This window comes from Ovis canadensis, chromosome 7 (assembly GCF_042477335.2).
Source record: "Ovis canadensis isolate MfBH-ARS-UI-01 breed Bighorn chromosome 7, ARS-UI_OviCan_v2, whole genome shotgun sequence".
Classification (NCBI taxonomy): domain Eukaryota; kingdom Metazoa; phylum Chordata; class Mammalia; order Artiodactyla; family Bovidae; genus Ovis; species Ovis canadensis.
Window position 1 is genome coordinate 56,408,045 of NC_091251.1, and position 23,311 is coordinate 56,431,355.

General features: G+C 49.6%; 1 protein-coding gene across 8 annotated transcripts in view; it reads left to right on the plus strand.

The window, feature by feature from the left end:
- The first annotated feature begins 12,345 nt into the window (after positions 1 to 12,345).
- The window catches only part of DAPK2 (death associated protein kinase 2), a 133,989-nt gene continuing 123,023 nt past the window's right edge, over positions 12,346 to 23,311 (plus strand). For 2 of the 8 annotated variants that reach the window (XM_069596233.1, XM_069596236.1), the window contains exons 1-2: positions 13,621 to 13,859; positions 22,355 to 22,452. In XM_069596233.1, the coding sequence (XP_069452334.1) occupies positions 22,376 to 22,452 (77 nt within the window). In that variant the 5' untranslated portion in view covers positions 13,621 to 13,859; positions 22,355 to 22,375. Of the gene's footprint in view, positions 12,720 to 13,620; positions 13,860 to 14,136; positions 14,344 to 22,354; positions 22,453 to 23,311 lie in introns of those variants that run through there. The other 6 variants (XM_069596235.1, XM_069596232.1, XM_069596238.1 and 3 more) reach the window with 6 other exon arrangements.

Here is a 23,311-nt window from a genome sequence, read left to right on the forward strand (position 1 = left end):
ACTTAACCACTGGACCACCAGGGAAGTCCTTCATTTAATGTTTCTTAGAGAGAGAGTGCATGCTCAGTCATGTCTGACTCTTTGTGACCCCATGGACTGTAGCCCACCAGGCTCCTCTGTCCATGGAATTTTCCAGGCAAGAATACTGGAGATGGTTGCTATTTTCTTCTCCAGGGATCTTCCTGACCCAGGGATTGAAACCACTTCTCTTTTGTCTTCTGCATTGGAGGCAGACTCTTTACCACTAGTGTCACTGGGGAACGTTTCTACATGCCTATAATAAATCCATCCCCAAACTTTCCTCTCAAAAGTCACCACCCAGTAGGTTAGAACATACTGCCTGATGTATCGGTTTTGCTTTTTTTTGGCGTCATCACCCCTGGAGTCCTCTGCTCCCCTGTGGATTGCTCTGCTTGCATCTGGACTGATTGCTCTCGGGGCCTGCTGCACGCTGTCATCCTTGGACGTCTCTTCACCATCATCCCAGGGATCCCACCACTCGTCTCCCCTGTTAGAAGCTCTGTGACAAACTGGAAAACGGGATGTGAAGAAAAACATCTCCATTTGATTCCTGGCCCTTCAGTGTTAAGCACATTCCTGCATCTCTCAGTATCAGTCAGGTTCTTGCCAGCTTGGCAAAGGATTCGCTGGAAGGCCAGAGGGACTCAGGATGGATGAGAGGCCTCAGTAGTAGGAACCAGAGTTTCCAGAGGCTGGAACAATCTGTCCAGGATGCCCCCACCCACTCTGATGCCCGTTGTGAACAGCTTGGCCTTACTCACTCGGATTCAAAGCGCTGATTGACCAAGCCAAGGGTCTTGTGGATACATTACTTACATCCTAACAATCCCCTTACACGCTAACACTGCCACCACAGCTGTTTCCTCGCAGATAGGGAGGGGGCATTGGGAACTGGACAGCCAAAACAAATGGACATGTCTACTATACTCTTTGAGTCTGTCTCCCCATCTACACAATAATAATAATATCAGTTTATCAAAGGTATGTAGCTTGGAGATTAGATGAGATGATAGGAAAACAGTACAGTGCCTGGCTCATGATAGATTTTTTATAAATGTTGGTTTGATCTGGGCAGGAGGATGAAAATATTCTATGTGGATGGAGTGATAGAAGCCAAGACTGAGAGGCCAGAAAATCTGAAAGGAAAGAGCTGAGGGGTGTGGGGTTCCCCAGCATGGAAAGCAGATTTGGAGAGGAGGGACAGGGCCCTGTCATGTTTGGGCAGCAGCCGCCGAGAATGGTAGCACTTAGCCTCTTGGGCCTTTGTTCTCCTGGATGCAGCTGCTCGGAACTGGGTTAGGACCTGGGCTCAGCTGAGATGGAGTCAGCATGCAGACCAGGAAAGGAAGAGCAGGGGCCCCGAGAAGGAAAGCCAGGTACATGGAGGTCAGGGACCAACCAGGCATGTGGAAACAGCCACTTGCGGACTGATCACGTCTGGCCCTTACGGTTCTCTTCAAGAGAAAGAGGGGAAGAAATGCTCTCCTCCCACCTTTCCCTGCTGGGTCCAACCGCATTAAGAAGAAGGAGGAGTAGAATGTGGAGAAGGAGGGCAGGGCAGGTTAGCAAACACAGGAAAGTGAGGTCCTAGCTTCAGCTCAGCAGCTGTGACTGCTGAGCCATCTAGCAAGAGTTCTCTCCTTGGAGGAGCCTCCCTGCCTTCCTCTGGGCTCTCAGGGTCCATCCCTGCACCTCTGGGCTCCCGTGGGGCTCTGTCCAGGCTCTGGCATTTGTTCCCAGGACATCTCTGCTTGGCTGTGAGGCCCCTGGAAAGGCAGGGCTTCTGCCTCCTTCCTCTCAGCACCTGCTCGGGATGTTCACCAGGAAATGTTTTGTTGTTGTTGTTGTTTGGCCACGCCACACGGCATGCGGGACCTCAGGTCCCTGTGAAAGTTGTTCAGTCGTGTCTGACTCTTTGCAACCCCCATGGACTACACAGTCCATGGAATTCTCCAGGTCACAATATTGGAGTGGGCAAACTATCCCTTCTCCAGTGGATCTTCCCGACCCAGGAATCGAACCGGGGTCTCATGCATTGCAGGCGGATTCTTTACCAACTGAGATATGAGGGAGGCCCTGATCAGGGATCACCCTTGTTCAGTAGTTCCCTGATCAGTCTCCCAATCAAACCCTTGACCCCTGCAGTGGAAGCATGGAGTCCTAACCACTACATCACCAGGGAATGCCAGGAAATTTTAAAACATATTTGCTTATTTGAGTGCACTGGGTTGTAGTTGTGGCATGTGGGATCTAGTTCCCTAACTAGGGATCAAATGTGGGTTCCCTATGTCGAGAGTGTTGTAGCCACGCGTTCTGGGAAACAAGCTCACTCAGAAGGACAGTGCAGATAGCGGAGTGCAGTTTGTTACACTGGCGGGCCCAAGGCAGAGTCTCCTCTTAGCCAAGGACCCCAACCAGTTTTTCCGAAAACCTTATATACTCTAAGTGTACGTGCCCAAACCCACCTCCCCAAATTCCCTGAAACTAACTAGTCTGAACACAGGAAAAGAAAGATACAATCAAAGTTAACCCATGATTCATATGCTTTAAGCCTAGGTAGTTTTCAGTGGACATTTATCAATAAGCCTGTGGTCATACCCCAATAAGCATAATAGAATTTATGATTCTGTTCGGTGACACAGATAATTCAGGTATTCTTTTAGGCAACAGAGAGTCTAGGTATGAGCCCTGGGGCTCTTCCATCCAGGGGGCCTGGTATTCCAGTTGGTATGTCGTTTCCATAGATACTGGGCATATAGCTCAAAGTCCACAGGCTGGTCCAAGATGGAGTCCTGCTTTCAAGATGGAGCCTGTTCTGTCTGTTTCCTCCTTCATTCCCCCTCTTGATGCTCTTAACTCATAGTATGAGCATCATTCATAGGGATAGATTGCACTCTCCGATCTCCAATTTGGGAGAAAGACATCAACCTTTGGGTTACAAAGTTCTTAACACATTGTAAAAATAAAGGGTCCACAAAGCAGAACTATCAAGGCAACTATAACAATGGTAAATACCGTTTTCCACCAATCACCCTTCACCCAAGATACGACCGAAGTCCAAAAAGGAATATTATCATCAGTCATAGCTTTTACCTGACCTTTCATGTCGTCTAGGGTGGTTGACATACTGCCAGGTAAATCAGGAATATCTACACAACGTTCACCTTAATTATAGTGCAGGTCCCTCTTTGTACTGGAACTATGGTTAGTCTCGAGATGATGCCAGCAAGTCCTTGTAGCAGCAGCTGGCTGTAGAGCTTCACCTCTGTTTCTTCGTTAAGATGATCTTGGTTTCGCGGGGATCAGTGGGTCCCTCTGTGTCGTGCCCTCGGCGTCCTCCAGTCTGCATGGTATGCCCTCTTCACCCTCATGCGGAGGGTCCAGGGGGTGACACCTGCAACTTTCACTGCAGTCGGGCTGGTTAGGACAACAGTATATGGACCCTTCCAATGTGGGGCCAAGGAGTTGTGTTTCCAGTCCTTGACCACACCTGACCCCCGGGCACAAATTTGTGAATCTGTTCCCCAAGGGGGAATGGCACCCTTTCTTGTACAAACTTAGCTACCTGGTTTACTACCTTACCCAGTTGTTCCATCTGCTGTGAAATCTCATCTCCCCTTACCTGAGGCAAATTTGTTGACACCTGTTTCAGTATGGGAGGGGGCCTCCTATACACTATTTTGTACGGAGAAGAGCCATGGGACTGTGGGGTCATCCTGAGTCTGAGCAGAGCCATCAGAAACAAGTCCTCCCAGGAACAGTCAGTCTCTAAGATCCACGTGGAGGGTGTCTCTTTAAGCGTCTGGTTGGTTCCTTCCACTATCCCATAACTCTGGGGCCTATATGCTGTATGTAATTTTCACTTGATGTTTACAGTTTTGCTTACTTGTTACACTAAATCAGCTATGAAAGCCGGGCCATTGTACAATCCAATGCTGGTAGGAAATCCAAATCTGGGAACTATCTCCCTAGGCAGGCCCCAGGCTACTTTGATGCTCTTTCAGTTTGGGTAGGAAAAGCTTCTACCCATCCCGAGAACGTACATACTATGACCAGCAGGTAATTGTAGTGTCGGTGAGGTTTCATTTCAGTGAAGTCCACTTCCAGGTGTTCAAAGGGCAGTGTGCCTTTCACCTGAATCCCTGGAGGTTTCTGTCTGTGCCAAGAGGCAGCACGGACCTGTGAGCAGGCAGTGTAGTTCTGAGATTTTGTCCTGCATAGGGAAGAGAGGCGAGGAACCAAGAAATATTTTCAAATTAGCTCTTCCAGTTTATCAGGCCTAGATGGGTCGCTTGGTATGTTGGCTTACTCGAGTGGGTGTCAGCTCCTCTGGTACCAATAATTTGCCACTTGGCAATTCTCACCATCCCTTTTCAGTCGTGATGGCCCCTTTGGCTTGGGCTACTTTCTTTTGGGCTTCAGTGTATTTCAGAGAGTCTAGCGTTAGCTCAGGTAGCTCTGCCAATATGAGAGCTTTAACAGGGGCTTCACCTGTCACCCCCAAGCCCTTGGCTGCTTGTTTAGAAGTCTTATCTGTCAGTCTGTTCCCTGAGGTTAGGGGTATCCTCTTTTTGACTGCAACCTTTTCTGGCTCCCAGGCAGCATCTAATGGGGTCTTAATCTCTTCCTTATTTTTAATATCTTTTTCACTAGCTGTCAAAGGCCTCTCTTCTTACACAGAGCCCTGTAGAGTGGCAAAAGCATACATGGAGTCTGTGTAAATGTTTGTCTTCTTAACTTCTGACAGCTGGAGGGCTTGGATTAGAGCATATAGTTCGGCGTGTTGAGCAGACCAGTGTGATGTCAGAGAGCTAGCCTCAGTGTTGGGTTCTTCCGTGACTACTGCATATCCCAACAGTCATTGTCCTTGTTTCACCAGGCTGGCGCCATTGGTGTACAGGACCAAATCTGGGTCTGGGATTGGCTGGTCTCTCAAGTCAGGTCTGCTGGCATATTTCCTTACCGTTATGTGAGGGCCCACCTTCTCCCACAAGAAAGAGTGGCCAGATTCAGGGCCTGACAAGGCTCAGTAGTAACATGAGGTTCTCACATAACAGTCCCTGGTATTGAGTAATCTGGGATGTTGACAGCCATTTATGGGGGTCCCCTCACAGGAGAGTGTTGACCTTATGTGGGACTTTTACAAACAAATCTTGGCCCAAAGTGAAGGGCTGCCTCCCGGACCAGCAAGGCAACTGCAGCAACTGCCCGTAAGCATCCCAGCCACCCAGTGGCAACATTGTCCAGCTGATTAGAGATACAGTCACTGGTTTGCCCCATGGTCCCATTGTCTGTGACAACACTCCCATAGCCACCTTGTCCTTTTCAGTCACATCAAGAGTAAACGGCTAAGCAAGGTCTGGCAGGCCCAAGGCAGGTGCCGACATAATTGTACCGGGTTTGAGTTCTATTACCAGTGGGACTTGTTTTGCAAGCCTGGGGGGTTGTCTTCTGCCCAGACCTCAGGGGATTGTTGAACTAACTCTCTCTCTCGACTGTTTAGCCTGTCTGGTTTCCCTTCCAGGAGATCATGCAACCTCCATTCATCTTGAGGGGTTACTGAGAGGAAGAGTAAATAGGTGGTTGAGCCCACTCGAACAGTGGGTCTTTCGTGGGGGGAAAGGTCACTTGTGCCCCCAATTTGGACAGCAAGTCTCTTCCTAACAAAGGTACTGGGCATTCAGGGATGTATAAAAATTCATGAGTCACTTGGTGTCCCCTCATCTGACATTTTCAGGGGAGACTAGAGACACAAAGGCTGCATTTATCGCCATCTGAGACCCAGAAGCCTCTGGCTGGGTCTATTGGGGCATAAAGTCTATAGGCCTCCCACAGTCTTTTGCAGAACTCAGAGGGTGATTTGCTTTCCCTTTGAATCACTTCAGAGGGTTTTGCGATACTCATAGCTTTTCGGGTTGCCCTCTTCAGACCTTGTAAAATAGTCACCCAAAATCTCTCCAGGTGGCCCCTCCCTTCCTCTGTGTTACAGTCCCAGTTGGGCCTCTCATCGGGGACGGCTAGTTCTGCCCACCGCTGTGGGTTTGTAGTACCCGCAGGGGCCATTTCTCTCAGCCATTTTCTGGCCTCAGTTAGGATCCTGTATCTTTCCCTCAGTGCTGAAAAGGGAGACTAGTAGTTGGATTATGTCATCCTATGTAGGGCGGTGGTTTTGAAAAACAGTCTCCGTTAGCCTAACCATGGCTTTTGGCTCCCCCGAGTACGGTGGAGCGAGTCTCTGCCAGTTTCACATATCCGTAGAGGAAAATGGCTGGTAATAATAGGCTACAGGGGGCTGATGGCAGTGCCCCATTCGTCCTGAACTGGAGGCTGTCGTAGCTCTCTGAGGGGCATCTGTAGTGGGGTTCTTTCCCCCTGTTCCTTGGCGGAGCACAGCCTCTGTCTAATTGCTGTGTTTTCTTCCCCCTTCCCATCAGTACTCACCGGAGGAGGTGGATTCAATCGAGGAGGTCCAGCTGAGGTGGAATCCTGGGGCCACTGACCAGAGGTCTCCATTGCTGGGATTGGAGCCTGCCGAAACGGTGGCTCTATGGACTCCGGGAGAGCTGGAGGAAGAGAGTGGCTGCTGCAGGAACTTCACCTGGCCCTGGATTGGGCAGTAAGGCGGCCTCTGGTCCTGGTGGAGCACTGGAGGCAGGCGCGTCATTATCCCGTATGGGGGAGGGGTCAAGTCATCCCCATCCAAATCCTGTAGAATATCCCTGTTTATCATCAGTCAATTTCTTTGCCATTACTATTTTTCCCTTTCCCTTCTGGATACAGAACCTTGTCCAAGTAGGAGGGTCTTGAGCTAACCCCCATCAGTCAATATATGGATATTGATCCGGTGCCCTGGCTCTCCTGTGACTACTGTAGACTGCTTCCACTAGTTTTCAGTTCATGGTGTTCTCTGGTGGCCATCCTATTCCCATCGGGGGCCATTAGAGTATGTCAAGGCGGTTAGGCTTCTTCTTCACCCCATAGTCTCCTCCAAATCTCTTCTTTAAATTTTTAATCCTGCACTCCAATACAGTTGCCTTAGATTCACTTCCCCCATCTTGCTTACCTTCTCAGACCTTCTACTACTTTTCCTTTTCATTCTGTCTACGAAGTTCTCAGGACCCTATGTACTTCTGATATTTCCACTCAATGACACTTAAATAGCCATTCTGCCTCCTTCCTATTGGGGTGAGAAGAGCCTTACCTGCCAGAACCCAGAGGGAGAAGGGGGATCAGCATGCCTTCACCTGCCGGTCAGCACAGCCGAACCAGAACACCACGTGATCCAAGACTGTTTCTCCCTTAACTTTTAAAGTCCTTTCTGCCTTGTTGGGCTTGATCAGGTGTGGATGAAAATACAGATGGGTTAGATATCACTCGTCCCAGGCCATCTCCAGAAAAGCCAATTCATACTCAGTTATGTATCCCCCTCCTTCTACCCTGACAATTCCAAGGGGGTCAAGAGTTTCATAGCAGATGGGACATCTCCTTGTGGAGGGCAGAATACGAGCACACAAAAACCAAGTTTCTTCTCCTAAAAATCCCCTGGCAATTGCTTGGTAATAATTTTCCCCAAGACGGCGTGGACACCACCTCCTAAATGACCATCACAAATTTCCTTCCTAAGCCCTAACACGCTCATCAACCTGTGTACCAAGCAATGTTGCCACCTGCCTATTCCAGGCTCCTGTGGGTCTGTGCCCCTTCTAATCCCTCCCGGGGAGGGGGGTGATCAGGCCCCCCTTCCACCCTACAGAGTGGGTTCCTCCTCACCTGAGCGCTCAGCTCCCCTGCTGCCGTCCACTACCTGCTAACATGAAAGGTCCAGGCATTGAGAAGCAGAATCCTTCGAGAAGGGCGAGGTGCCTTCCCTCTCTAGAAGATTCGAGCCACAAGGCCTCGGAGTAGTCCCAAATGGGACTTGTCTCCTCAAAGTGAGGACTTTCCTGGCCCATGCACCAAATGTTGTAGCCTCACGTTCTGGGAAACAACTCAGAAGGACAATGCAGATAGTGGAGTGCAGTTTGTTACACCGGCGGGCCCAAGGCAGAGTCTCCTCTTAGCCAAGGACCCTGACAAGTTTTTCTGAAAACCTTATATACCCTAAGTGTACATGCCCAAACCCACCTCCTCAAATTCCCTGAAACTAGTCTGAACACAGGAAAAGAAAGATACAATCAAAGTTACCTGTGATTCATATGCTTTAAGCCTTGGTAGTTAACAGTGGACAGTTATCAATAGGCCTGTGGTCATACCTCAATAAACACAATAGAATTTATGATTCTATTCGGTAACACAGATAATTCGGGTATTCTTTTAGGCAATGGAGAGTCTAGGTATGAGCCCTGGGGCTCTTCCATCCAGGGGGCCTGGTTTTCCAGTTGGTATGTCGTTTCCATAGATACTGGGCGTATAGCTCAAAGTCCACAGGCCGGCCCAAGATGGAGTCCTGCTTTCAAGATGGAGCCTGTTCTGTCTGTTTCCTCCTTCAAGAGTACAGAGTCTTAGCCACTGGCCCACCAGGGAAGTCCCCAGAAAATGTTTTTAAAATGATTGCAGCTGGAATTGAACTGAGCCTTGGATAAAAGGAGGGGTAAGAAAAAAAGTATTTCAGAGACTGTGGCAGGAACAATATGGCTGGAGAGATAGGGCACAAGTGACAGACTGCCTGGAGCGAGGGAACCGTCTGATTTTGTTGGTTTTTTTTTCTTTTTTCTTTTTGGGTATACTGCATGGCATTCAGGATCTTAGTTCTCAGTTCCCTGACCAGGGAGGGATCCAACCCACACCCTCTGCGGTGTAAGTGCGGAGTCTTGACCACTGGACCACCAGTGAAGTCCTGTAACCAGCTGTTTTGGGAGGGAAGTGGACATTCGCGCTTTCTCAAATATTTTGTCTGGTCTGGAGAGAAAGGTATAATTATTCTCATTTTACAGATGAGGCAGCTGAGGCTCAGAGAGGGGAAGTGACCTGCCCAGAATGTGGCTGAATAAGAATATAATTAGACCTGTCTAATTCCTGAGCCTAGAGAAGAAGATGATGGAATAAGATGGGCATAGTTTGGGGTCCCTGGCCAAGCACCCAATACCCATGCCACCAACCTCTTGCCTAAACAGAAGGAGATAGCATGCGCCTCGATGCTGATTCCACAGTGTGACCCCTGTGCTGGCTCAGGAGGGAGTCGAGGCAGTAAATGGTAGGTGGTTTCAGGCCCCCAGCCCTTGACACACACAGCTACTCCCAGTTAATGTGCTGTCCTTCCCTCCTACCTCCTGCTTTCCTGATCCTCTTCTTTCAAGTTTCAATCAAGGCTCTTCTACCCTCAGGCCCCTCAGAATGCCTGCTGGAGTTGGCTTGACACTTGGCTGGGCATTAAACCTCTCCTTCCTCTACCAGCACCTGGCCCCAAGTGGGTGCCTTTGAATGTTTGCAGAGTGAATGGGTGTGCGCATGTGCCTGGGGAATCCATATTCTCCAGTCTTCCAGAGAAAGGCAAAAGCATCTGATGCCCCAACCCTTTTCTGTCTCTCCTCCCCTGCCCTGCTCTATCCCACTGATGAGGTCAAGGCCTTGCTAGGTCCAGCCAGCCTAGAGGTCAAAGCAGCCACTTCTGTCTGCAGAAACCAGTGGGCCTCCCGGGCCGGGTGGCCAAGTCTGCCCCATCCTCTGACCCTGCCGGGCTGAGTGTGGGAAAGCAGAGGGCACAGGGCACAGGGCAGGGTGGGCAGGGCTGAGAAGGGCTGAGGAACCAGGCCACAGGCCACCTTTGAGAGGAAGAGGCTACCTGCCTGCTGTCTACCCAAGGGGGAAGCCAGCTGGGGAGGACCCACCTGTGCCCTCTCCTGACCTGCCATGAGAGCATAAGAAAGCAGTCAGCCCTGGACCCACTGTCAGTTGCCTGCAGTCCAATCTTCACTGGACACTTGCTTAGAGCCAGGCTGGGAGTGGGTGGGTTGTAAAGATGATTAAGATCCATTTCCTCCTCTAAGGAAGCTCACACCAGATATTTAAGGGACACTAAAATATAGCAATACTCACTGAGCACTTAAGCGCCAGACACTGATCTAAGTGCACAGATACCTATAACTGATGGGGTGGTCACAACAACGCATGGGAATAATGAGGCACAGAGAGATTGAGAAGGTTGCCTGGGGTGGTTCCCTGGCCATCCAGTGGTTAAAACTCTGCTTCCGCTGCAGGGGCCATGGGTTCCATCCCTGGTTGGGGGACTAAAATACTGCATGACCCGTGACATGGCCAAAAAAGTAAAAAGAAGATTGTCCAGGATCACACAGTAGGTTGCGTGTTGGGATCCAGAGTAGGCATCTGGAAATGGGGTCCCTGCATTTAGCCCTCACACCACATTCTCTATGCCAACCCCAGTGCTGGCTACGCCAGCCCACACACGCAGCATCTAAATCCTGGGCCTGCCTCCTCATCAGCAGGTTGGTAGGCTCTGTAAACTTGTTGGTTAGCTACTAAGTCATGTCCAATTCTTTTGTGACCCCAGGGACTGTAGTCTGTCAGTCTTCCCAACCCAGGGGTCAAACCTGTGTCTCTTGCAACTCCTGCATTGGCAGGCAGATTCTTTACCACTGAGCCGCCTGGGAATTTGCCTGTCTGTAAACGTTCAAGGCACCAAAGTATGTTTTAGGTCCTTTAGGGTATCACTACTTTTGTTGCCCTTTACCACCCCCCATGATTACATCTGTCCTGTGGGCTTGTTTTCTCATCCTGTGGAAGCTTCAGGCTCCCGGGACTCACCAGTCTCACAGGCTCGTGGAGGGTTTTGCACAACACAAGTGCTCAGGTGTGGCTGTGGTTTGAAGGACTGATGGAGGGTGCTTTCTTTTCCCTGGGTCTCTGGGACATGAACAAAGTCATGCTCAGCCTGTACAGTGGAACCACCTGGGGAGTTTTAACCACTGCTGAAGCCCAGCTCCCACTCCCAGAGGTTCTGCTGTAAGTGGTGTGGGGTGCAGCCTGAGTGTTAGGATTTTAAAACTTTCCTGGGGTAATTCTGATGTGCATTCAGGGCTGAGAACTCCTTTAATGTAATGTGCCAGTTATTAACATTAATTGTACATCTCTCCATCTGACAGTAAGTGCTAGGCACTTGGGTACCCTTGGGAGACAATAGGCAATGAGACAGTTATGGTCCCTTACCTTGTGGCACTCACATTCTAGTAATTCAATTTAACAGACTTCGCTGGGTTGGGGATATCAGGAAAAGTATGGGTACAAAGATGAACAAGGCGTTGTCCTTACCCTTAAGGGGAAGAGAAGTGGACACTCATTACAACTAAAATAGAGGAAAGGGAATGTCAAGTGGGTAGAAACCAAGAGTGGTAGGGTTCAGGGGAGGAGCCATCCAGAGGGGAGATCAGGGAAGTTTCCATGAAAGATGTAATACCTGAGAGGGCCCTTGAAGAATGGATAGGATTTTGTAGGATGGAATGAAGGGGTGATGGTGGAAGGGCTTAAACAAAAACATGGAGGCAGGAGTAGTCAATAAGCCAAGCTGGCAAGAGAGCTGATGTGCACACACAAGAGGGAAGAGGACGTGTGTACGCAGTGGGGAAATGCAGGTCAGAACCTGAAATGCCAGGGGAGGCATCTGGATCCATGCAGGAACTGAGGCTGCACACATAATTCTTAGCTGTTTATACCTGGACCTCCTCCGACTTCATTCTGGAGTAGGTATCCTTGCTGCCGCCACCCTCAGGCTCTCCCCTTCTCTGCCACTGTGGCCTTGGTCCCATGTTCAGTGCTCAGTCGCTGCCCTCAGTGTCTGATGAAGTCACACCACCCCAAGCACAAAATGCATTTCCAGGTGGCACCTCCCTAGGCAATGCATTTGGCAGGCAGAGAGGAAAGAGCACCAAACTGAGAATCAGGAGGGGGCCTGGGTCTAGTCCTAGTTCTGTCTCTTACCAGCTGCGTGACCTTGGGCAAGTCACTTCTCTTCTCTGAGCCTCAGTTTCCTCATTTGAAAAATGACTAGGCTGGATGGAATGATTGATAGTGACCCTTACCACTGCAGCATTTTTTGACTAGTTTGCTACGTGTTAATCCAAGAATGTTCACTTTGCCTTGGACAAGGACATTGTTGCTGCAAAATAGATATTAAGCATGAGACTCAGAGCGGGAAGGGATGGCAAGGTGACATGTAGGTGCTTGGGCAACACAGCTGAGCCTGGCCTTGGATTCATCGTAGTGCAGGGTCTGGCCATGTGAATGAAGACTCTTCCAGATGATTCCAGCCTCCAGCCATTCAAGTCACTCCCACCCACTCGTCTCCTTAGCTGAAGCACCGGACATCCTAGAGCAGAGATAAGCCAAATATGCTGTGCATTGTCAGTGTTTCCAGCCCTCAAAACATGAGTTGAACAAAATTGCTTCATGCCACAAGGCTGGGGTGGTTTGTTACACAGCAGTAGATAACAGGAAATGGGGGAGGAGGTGTCTGAAGGGTGGTCTGAGGATGAAGGTTTCACCTTATGCTGGAGAAACTTTACCAGTGGGTATCCTCCTGAGCCCATTGACTTGGAGAGCCACCTCTGGTCTTGGATAATACTCCGCTCAAGGTAGCCTGGTGCTCTCGGGAGAGTTGGCTCAAAGCCTGTGCTGTCCTGGAATGTTGTCAAGTTTATGGACAAGGAAGCCTGGGCATCTTTCTAGAGGCTGTCACAGACTCTGAGGTACCAGTCAGTTGGGGGGTGGGGGAGGGTTGGTTCATCTGTACATCTCTGCACCTCAGTATCTAGGAAGGCTAAACTGGGGACGGGAGCTGCTCATGTGAGTAGAGGTCCTCTGTGTGTGTGTGTGTGTGTGTGTGTGTGCTCAGTCATTAAATAGTGTCAGACTCTTTTCAACCCCATGGACTGTAGCTTGCCAGGATCCTCTGTCCATGGGATTTCCCAGGTAAGAATACTGGTGTGGGTTGCCATTTCCTCCTCCAGGGGATCTTCCCAACCCAGGGATCCAACCTGAAGCTCCTAAGTCTCCTGCATTGGTAGGCGGGTTCTTTACTGCTGAGCCCCAGAGAGATCCTCTAGGTGCATCTTATACACTCTGTCTCATTTCAGCCCCACATAAGTTCTGTTAGATGCTATAAGGAGTGTTTGCCTACTTTACTTATGAAGAACAAGGGACTTCCCTGGAACTCCAGTGGTTAAGACTTCCCACTTCCACTGCAGAGGGTGGGGGTTCCATCCCTGGTGGGTGAACCTGCATGGCCAAAAAAAAAAAAAAAAAGAAAGAAAGAAAGAAAGAAAAAAAAACATTAATTAAAAAAAAAAAGAATAAGTTCAAGTGCCATGACCAAGACTGGGAATGGCAGAGCTTTGAACCAAATAAAAGACTGAATCTGTAGCTTTGTCGTCTGGGACTATCTTAAGGAGCCGCCTGGATGGCCTAGGAGGGAGGTTCTGGGAAGGGGCCTTCATTTATTTAAACAGCCTCTTGTCTTGAAATAAGACCACTGAACTTGATTTATATTCTGTTTCCATTTCTTTCCATCACCCCCTCCACTCTCATTCCTTTTTCCTCCCGGGATTTTTGGCAGGAGGAAGAGAGGAACACTCCATTCCCCAGTTTTTCACTCGGGAAGGCGGGAGGGTGATGGGGGCTGCACTCACCAACGTGCCAGGCAGGGCTGGGGGCACTGAGGCCAGGCTGCTCCCAAACGCGGGTGGGGGTGAGCAGATGGGGAGGTGAGGAGAGAAGTGTTCCTCCACCTCCATCACGGCCCCCACCCCCCTGTGGACCGTGGATGGTAAGGTTTCCACTCCGGCTGGGAGGAAGGAAGAGGCCTGCTCCTTGGTGGGATTTCTCTTACGGTGCGTGCGTGGAAGCGGGGGACAAGGAAATACCACTTTCTGAGTAATCTTGCCAGGCTATATCGACTGTGTCAGCTCATGTACACCAATCTCCAGGTTAGGCCTGAAGAGGTTAGCTGACTTGTTCAAAGCCACAAGTAAGCGGCGGAGTCCGTGAAAACGCCAGGTCTTGCTACTGGCTTTAGCCCCCCTCTCCTGGGAACCTCGGCTTTTGGAGGTGCGGATCCGACCCGGCGGGGAGGCTTGCAGCCCTCACTCCAGGGTGTCCCGAGGGGACTCCCGGCAGGGGGCGCTCCGAGCCGGGTCTCGATCCTCCGGGCGCGCCTCCAGCCGGCGCCTGGGACGGGACCCGCCGCTCCGCCTCCTCGGCGGCTCTGCGGGCGGGCGGGCGCGCAGGGAGGAGAGCAGATCCGAGAGCGGCGCGCCCCGCCGGGCCCCCGGTGCCCACCGCGCCCCCACGCCTGCCGCCGCGCAGCCTCCCTCCGTGAGTAGCGCCCGTCTGCGGGCTCGACCGGCAGGACGGGGTGCCCGGCCCGGGGCTGGGTTGGAGGGGACAAATTGCTCCCGGGCGTTAGCCGCCAGTTCCCTGTCGCCGCCCCCCCGGGTATGGCCAGTCTTGGCCTTGGGCGCTCTGGCCGGTCCTCGACCTCCGGGACCTGACTGCTGGGCCCCTAGGGCCGGCTTCAAAGTCTGGCCTTTTGACCAGAAGGATCGCGTGGGAGCGGCGAGCAGACCGGGAGCCTAGGGGGGAGATGGGAGAGAGACTTCCATCAAGTTAGGACTCCTTGACGGGGGAGAACACCCCAAATTTCTGGGAGGAGAGGGGATCTGGGCTTCTCAGCATCCTGCACTTCACTTACCTCCTTCTGCTCCTGGTGCGAGGAGCTGGTGCGAGGAGGCTGCTCCAGCCTAGCCAGTCAGCTTTCTCAGTGGCAGAGAAAGCTGTGGTCCCCGACTTCTGGAGTCTGGGATGGGGCATGGTTAGGGTGGGCAGGGGGCCAGCCAGTAGATCTGCAGCAGGCTGGGGTTTTGACCCTGGGCTGTTGTCAACAGTTGACCTGACTCTGGGCTAGGCATTGTGGATGGCTCATGGCATGTGTGGATCTGGCTGATCCTCACTGTAACTCTGCAAGGTGGAGGTTAGTCTTCTCTTTGGGGAGGAGAGGTATCCCAGAGCAGTGAGCACGGAGGCCATACAGGTGGTGGTAGGTTAGGAGGGCGGGCTGGAAGAGAGGATGCCTAACTGCTGCCTCACTGGCAGGTGGGAAGGTCCTAGGGGCAGGTGAAGAGAGCACATGCCCTGGTATTTGAGAATCCAGTGGGGGTGGCAGGGGGGCAGCTGGAGGTTGCTGCTGTTTTCTGACATTGTGTTTCTCAACTGCTTTGTATATGGCATTCCATGGGAGAGTCCTGGTGACCGAGGGATGCTGGCACGTTGGCCTCTTCACTGTTGCTTCCAGAGTCCTGTTCTTCCCCAAACCAACCATCTCCCAAGATGTGTTTTTAGCTTCTAAGTGGTTCCATTCAGCAGCCTTGAGAGAGGCTTGGGCAGGGGCACAGGGGTGTGTGGATATGAGTGGGTGTGGGACAAGGTTTCCACTGGTAGGAAGGAGACCTGAACTAACCCCGACCCACTCCCTGTCCAGTTCAGTCGCTCAGTCGTGTCTGCCTCTTTGCGACCCCATGGACGCCAGGCCTCCCTGTCCATCACCAACTCCCGAAGCTTGCTCAAACTCATGTCCATCTAGTCGGTGATGCCATCCAACCATTTCATCCTCTCTCGTCCCCTTCTCCTCCTGCCTTCAGTCTTTCCCAGCATCAGGGTCTTTTCCAAAGAGTCAGTTCTCCACATCAGGTGGCCAAAGTATTGGAGTTTTAGCTTCAGCATCAGTCCTTCCAGTGAATATTCAGGACTGATCTCCTTTAGGATGGACTGGTTGGATCTCCTTGCAGTCCAAGGGACTCTCAAATGTGTGCAGGGGTGTGTGGATGTGAGTGGGTGTGGGACAAGTTTCCCACTGGCAGGATGGAGACCTGAACTGACCCTGACACTCTCCCCCTCAAGTTGTTAGATGTGGGAATGAGCAAGCAGGCTGCCCAGCAGAGCTGGACCTTCACCAGGAAGATAGTTTCCTTGTGTCCACTCAGGCAGGCGGCTGAGCTTCTCTGAGTCCAAGCTTCCTCATCAGAGATTGGGGTGTGTCACAGCAGATTGGGGTGTGTCACAGCCTCCAAAGCGTGGAGGTGCGCTGTAATGCCGGACGGCCCTCCCCTCTGTGGACAGCTTCCTCAGAGGCTGATTGTGATGATTCTTCATGGGAGGGGGTGTAAGGGGACAATCGTGGTCCCATTTTACTCGTGCTGAGTGAGGATCTCTGAGAGTTCAGCAGGGTGGGCTGGGTCCCGTGAGGGAGGGACTTAGTGAGGTTGAGATTTCCTCATGAGATAATCCTTCAGCCTTGGAGGCCCTCTCCTAGGTTGTTCCTCAGGGGGCCGCTGGCCTCCCAACCCTGCAGCCACTGTTGGAGGATTGAGGTGCTATTGACGAAAGCCAGGGGAGGAGCAGCTGGCGTGGGCGGTGTGACTTTTAGCAAGTCCCTTCTCCTGTCTGGACCTCAGTTTCCTCCTCTTGCAAAACAAGTGGGCTTGACCAGAGAGCAGTGGGTTTCAAACTCCTCCCACCCCTGAACTCTTACACAGAACCCTAACACGTAGTGTAGATAAAATGGAACTTTTCTAACTTTCCTTCCTGATGCAAGTGGCTCCTGAGTGGAGACTAAAAGTCCTCTAGGTTCCTCGAGGTCCCTTTTCGTGAGGTTCTAGGAAGTCTGTGATATGCAGATGACACCACCTTTATGGCAGAAAGCAAAGAAGAACTAAAGAGCCTCTTGATGAAAGTGAAAGGGGAGAGTGAAACAGTTGGCTTAAAGCTCAACATATAGAAAACTAAGATCATGGCATCCGGTCCCACCACTTTATGGCAAATGGATGGGGAAACAGTGAAAACAGTGTCAGACTTTATTTTTTTGGGCTCCAAAATCACTGCAGATGGTGATTGCAGCCATGAAATTAAAAGACGCTTGCTCCTTGGAAGAAAAGGTATGACCAACCTAGGTAGCATGTAAAAAAGCAGAGACTTTGCCAACAAAGGTCCGTCTAGTCAAGGCTATGGTTTTTCCAGTGGTCATGTATGGATATGAGAGTTGGACTATAAAGAAAGCTGAGCACCAAAGAATTGATGTTTTTGAACTGTGGTGTTGGAGAAGACTCTTGAGAATCCCTTGGACTGTAAGGAGATCCAAGCAGTCCATCCTAAAGGAGATCAGTCCTGAGTGTTCATTGGAAGGACTGATGTTGAAGCTGAAACTCCAATACTTTGGCTACCTTGGAAAAGACCCTGATGCTAGGAAAGATTGAGGGCAGGAGGAGAAGGGGATGAGAGAGGATGAGATGGTTGGATGGCATCACCGACTCAGTGGAGATGAGTTTGGGTTAACTAGGAGTTGGTGGTGGACAGGGAGGCCTGGAGTGCTGTGGTTCATGGGGTTGCAAAGAGTCAGACACAACTGAGTGACTGAACTGAACTGAATTGAGAAAGTCTGTCTTAACTTTTAGAAATGTTGCCTAGTATTAGGGCTGGGGGCAGGTATGTGAACTCTGAAGATTCCACTAAGGAAAATGTGAGCATTAAGATGGACCTTGCCTGTGGAATGCCTGGAGCCAGGGGCCTGAGCCCCTAGCTAAAGGTTGTATCAGCGCCCTCTGCTGGGTGGTTTCATCTTTTGGGGGCCAGAAAGGTCCCTGTGCTTCTGGGTCCTAGATGGTGACTAATTCCACCTCAAAATGTCTCCCCTTTAGTTTCATGTCTCTAAACTGGTAATATGCAGATTCATCTTGGGGAGCAATGTTAGGAAGGGGCTTTAAATTAATAGCTGTTTTTACCTGATGAGCTTTCTGAGCAGCAGCCTTGAGAAGGACAGCTGGGACACTATATTTAAATCAAACATTTTGGAGTGCCTGCTGTGTACAAGCTCCCACAAGGGGATAGAGGTGAGAATGTCACAACTCTTGAAGCTCCCTCATGAAGCTCCAATAGGCAAGAGGGAAGGAACTCATATTTGTTGGAACCATCCAGGGACTATTAAAAACATTTTACATATGTTATCTCATTTGTCCCCTAAAGCAGATATTAGACTCATTTTTAATTATTTAAAATTTTGATTGCACACAAAATAAGGGTATGTATGTACATCAAGAAACAGCATTGGCAGCACTCAGAAAGCTCCTTGTGTCCCCTTTCAGGCACAATCTCTGACCCAGGTGTGACCACTATTCTAACTTCTAGCACCACGGTTTTGTTTTACCCAAAAGAGAATCACACAGTTTGTGGTCTTTTGTGTCTGTTTTCTTTCATTCAACACTATGTTTGTGAGTTTCATCCATATTGTTGCAGGGAGCAGTAGTTTATTTATTCTTATTGTTATATAATCATTTCATTGTATGGGTATAACTCTATCCATTCTTCACTTGATGGCTATTTGGTTGTTTGCAATTTTTAGATATTACTAATAGTGAAGCTGTGAACGTTCTAATGTGGACCATTTTGGAAGCCATCTACATGCGTTTCTGTTGGGTATGTCCGTAGATACTGCCCAAGAGTTTTCCAAAGTAGTTGTCCTAGTGAATATTCTCCTAAGCAGTATTTGAGAGTTCTCCAAATATTCACTAACACTGAGCATTGTCTGGACTCATTCTCTTCCTTTTCTATTAAAAAAAAAAATTTATTTGGCCTTGTTGGGTCTTAGTTGTGGCACTCAAGATCTTTAACTGTGGCATGCAAACTCTTAGTTGCAGCATGTGGGATCTAGTTCCCTGATTAGGGATGGAACGCAGGTCCCCAGCAATGAGAGCGTAGAGTCTTAGCCCCCGGACCACCAGGGAAGTCCCAGACTCATTTTCTATGTAAGTAATTTGGAGCTCAGAAAAGCTGCACCGTGCTGTGTGTGCTAGTAGGTGGCAGAGCTGGGATTCAAACTCAGGCCTGTGTGCCTGTGCAGTCTGTGCTTTCTCCCTTTGGGTTACACATTGACATAGTTTATGATATGAACCAGAACATGGTGAACTCTAACCCGAAAAATTTGTAAAGAGCCCTCTGTGAGAATTTAAAGAGAAGAAGAATTTTTCATCTGTTTTGTAAGGAAAAGAGTCATGGAGGCTCATAGAGATGGTAGCGTTTGAGCCTGGCTTTGCAGGAAGGAAAGAGTTTTACTTGGAGGGTTCTCCAGGTGCCCTCCCCCCGTCCCCATCCCTTCTGCCATGAAAAGGGCCCACCTTGAGCTGGGGTGTAGCAGGGGTGAAAGTATTGGAGGAATAGGAAAAGTCTACTTGGGGCTCTAGTAGAGGATTTGTGAGGGAGGGGGCTATGCTGAAATGGTGAGTTGGGGCCAAACTGGTGGGCCTAGATTGAGCTTAGTTGGCTCCCTTGGCCCCCAACTTCTGGTCACCCAGGATGTGATCACAAGGCAGGGGCTCATGGTTTAGTTGGGGAGGTGGGACAGTTTCAAGTCCAGCTCAACTCCTGACAGCAAATGCAGCTGGCCTCTAGCCAAGGAGGATCTTAGCTGTTCCTGGGACCACTCTCAGGGTATCTGCCAACAAAATTTTTTTGGAGTTTTCTGCTTTCATCTAGCTGTGGGAAATTTGTAGCTACTCATACCTCCACCCCCAGGATCCGGCTCAAATGGTTTGTTTGGAAATATTTTTGCAGCAAAAAGAAGCTGATAGATAGCAGTCCTGCCACCCTCTGCCTAGTCTTAGGAACCTTGCCATGGTGGGGGTGGGGGTGAGGGGAGCCGAGCTTTTGATCTGATCAAGCCAAACTTGCCAGAATCCCAGCTCCTTTTCTTCAGAAGGGAACGGAATTGGTCTCAGTGGCTGTGGGAAACAGAAACACAATGACCTGGGGATGAGTCAAACAATAATAGCAATAATCATCCTTCTTATTTGCTCGGCAGTTTATGTCTTTATCACAGTGGATCCTCACCTGCATGTGTGAAGTAGGTGATACGGATGCTATCACCCCAGATTGCAGAGAAGGGGGACTGAGTCCCAGACAGGGAGCCAGACTGCTATGGGTCTTGTGACTGATGCACACCCAGACTAGCCTAGGACTGGGGATCCTGCTTCTTTCAGGATTCCATACTCGCCAGGCCCTGGCTGAGCAGAGTGAAGACCAAGCCAGTAGGAGGCTCTGTGACGGACAGGCAGGGGAAGACTGGCAGGTGATCCTGAGAGTAATTCCTGGGAGCCAGGCCATTTCCACCTGGAGGCCTTTAGGGATGTGTGTGCCTCGGTGGAAGGGAGGGAGGAAGGTGGCATCTTGCTACCAGAACTCTGGTTGGTAGTGGGCAGAGGAAAGAGGCTGAAATATAGACATCACCTGAGAGTTAGAACAGCTCCCGCCACTTGGCATTGATGAGATGTGCCCTTATGTAATGGTGCCTCCACCCAGAGAGGTGAAAACAGTATTTCGGGGCTCACAGGGCCTGGGCGTGGTTGGTATCTGATTGCCAGGCAGAAGAAAAGCTGCCAGTGCCAGCCAAAATGAGCTCTGAGAGCCCTTTGCTAATGACTCTTGAAAGATGCATCCGCAGGTAGCTGTTTTTTAAATTTTATTCTTATTTTTATTGGTGTATAATTGCTTTGCAATGTTGTGTTAGTTTCCACTGTATGGCAAAGTGAATCGACTATATGTATACACATATCCCCTCTTTTTTGGATTTCCTTCCCATTTAGGTCACCACAGAGCATTTGAGTAGAATTCCCCGTGCTACACAGTCGGTTCTCAGTAGTTAGCTATTTTACATATACTATCAATGATGTATATATGTCAATCCCAGTCTCCCAAATAATCCCATCCCCCTCTTCCACCTTGGTATCCATGTATTTGTTGTTTACTTCTCTGCCTCCATTTCTGCTTTGTAAATAAGATAGTCTGCCATTTTTTTCAGATTCCACATATATGTGTTAATAGACAAAATGTGTTTTTTTTTTACTTCCTTCACTCTGTATGACAGTCTCTAGGTCCATCTATGTCTCTACAAATGACCCAGTTCCATTCCTTTTTATGGCTGAGTGGCTCAGACAGTAAAGCGTCTGCCTACAATGCGGGAGACCCGGGTTCGATCCTTGGGTCGGGAAGATCCTCTGGAGAAGGAAATGGCAACCCACTCCAGTATTCTGGTCTGGAAAATCCCATGGACGGAGGAGCCTGCTTGGCTACTGTCCATGGGGTGGCAAAGAGTCGGACACGACTGAGCAACTTCACTTTCACTAACAGTCCATTGTATATGTGTATTCATGGGTAGCTGGCTTTATCTTTATGTTGTGCTTACTGTATCCTGGGCCCTGCCCTTAGAGTGCTGTCCAGGGTGGCATGTGGCTGTCCCAGGACGAGGGGGCTCCCTGGGGCAGGAGGATCCCAGGGGAGGATGCAGACGGTCTCTTCTGTGGTGATGCTATGCGTGGCTCAGAGTTGTCCTGGGGTTCTCACTAAGGTGCACTGGACAGGCAGAGTTAGTGCCACTTACAGATGAGGAAACAGGCCTCCCACTGACAGGAGATGAAGTCACAGAGCTAGTTGTGGGCAGAATTGCAGCTAGCACCTCAGGTTTCTGACTCCTGGTGCCTATTGTTATTTGCCACACTTCCTCTCCAATCTTTCCCTTAGGGTGATGAGTGAACTGCAGATCAGTTCAGACTTGAAATTGGGTGGCACAGCCTCTGAGGGAGCTGAGGTCATGATAATCCCTTACCTTTCTACTGCAGTTTGTAGTTTATAGAATAATATCCTGATTTGCAGTGGTTTTTACAGTATTAACCCCTTTTACAGATGAGGAAGTTAAGACCCAGCAGTTTAAATGACTTAGGCAAAAGTGGGACTCAAAACGGAAACTTTTTAAAAATAATTTTTTTAGCTTTATTGAATTATAATTGACATATAACATTGTAAGATATTTAAAACGTACATCATGGTGATCTGATACACTTAAAGTATTCCCCTTGTCTAGATAATTAACATGTTTATCACCTCATGCACATTTATCCTTTTTTTTGGTGAGAACATTTGTTTTCCTCTTCCAGGAAGTTTCACTTATTCTGACTCAAAACTGGGTTCTTTTTCCCTGCATCACAGCTGCCTCTTTTCTCAGTAGACCTGGATTTCATGAGAACAAATTGCCCAAGTTGCCCAGGGTTGTTTTCTCGGAACATGTTCAGAGCAGATCTGTCTCCTTAAGAAACTTGAATTAATATAAATCAAGTAAGAACCGTGCATCACTGGTCATAGGTCCTGAGGAAAGGCTTGATCAAGCCTGTTCTTGAGGAGTGAGGGCTGTGAGCTACCCTTCAATTATTAGCCATTTACTTTGGGGCCTAGAGTCAGACTGGTACCAATGGACATATCTGTCCTAACCTCAGGATTTCTCCTGTTTCAGGGCTGTACGCTCCAGGCCTCAATGAGGAGCCCGAACATGGAGACGTTCAGGCAGCAGAAGGTGGAGGACTTTTATGACATCGGGGAGGAGCTGGGGAGGTAAGTGGCTGTGAGAGCTGCACTGATCGGTGGATCTTATAGGTCCCGGGCTCGTCACGGGGCTTGTGGAAATCTTTACCAACAATCCAGAGAGTGATTCATTGTCTTGGGTGCCTCTGCAAGTAATCCTCTCTCTGGAAATAAAGACTTGCCAGCAGAAGGGACTAGAATTGTTGAGTTCCATGTTTTCAGTACAATCCAACTGATAGTTATGGCGGATCTAAATGACTCTTGTTTAATCTGTTACTTTGCTCCCAAAGCCCTCCCCAGGCTCTGGCCTGAGACCTGACCCGTTGGTTCTTTTCTGAAACCCACTTGGGATTCTCCATGGCTCTCAGGGTTTTGTTCTGTAAACTCAGAGCCTGAATGGAAGGTGAAATCATCTTCCTGAAAAAAGCTTTGCATCGAGTGACAAGCCACGCAAACCTGGTCGTGAAGCTTCCTCGGATCTGAGTTACTGGGTACATTTTCAGGTTTGCTAAACCCACGAAACGGACAGGGATAAGCTCAGATCTGAAAGTCGTGACCGTCTGGAGAGAAATGAAGATTTTTCTGAAGCTCTTTCCTTGTCTCTCATTTATAACAAAGCTTGTATTAGGGTGGTGTTTTGATGATTACAGAATACCAGTCCTGGAGTTTGGGTCTCTTAACAATTCATGAAATGGGAATAATTTTTACTCTTGTTTTTCATGAGGAAACTGTGTTCTAAAGAGTGTAAGAAAGTTGCTCCAAGTTGCTCAGCCAGCAAGGGGTGTGGCCGAGGTCTGGCCAGTCCAGTCTGTACCTGCACACCTGTCATGCTCTCTGATGCACACGGTTCTTGCACACTCACATGCACTCACAGTGTACCCAGCCCCGT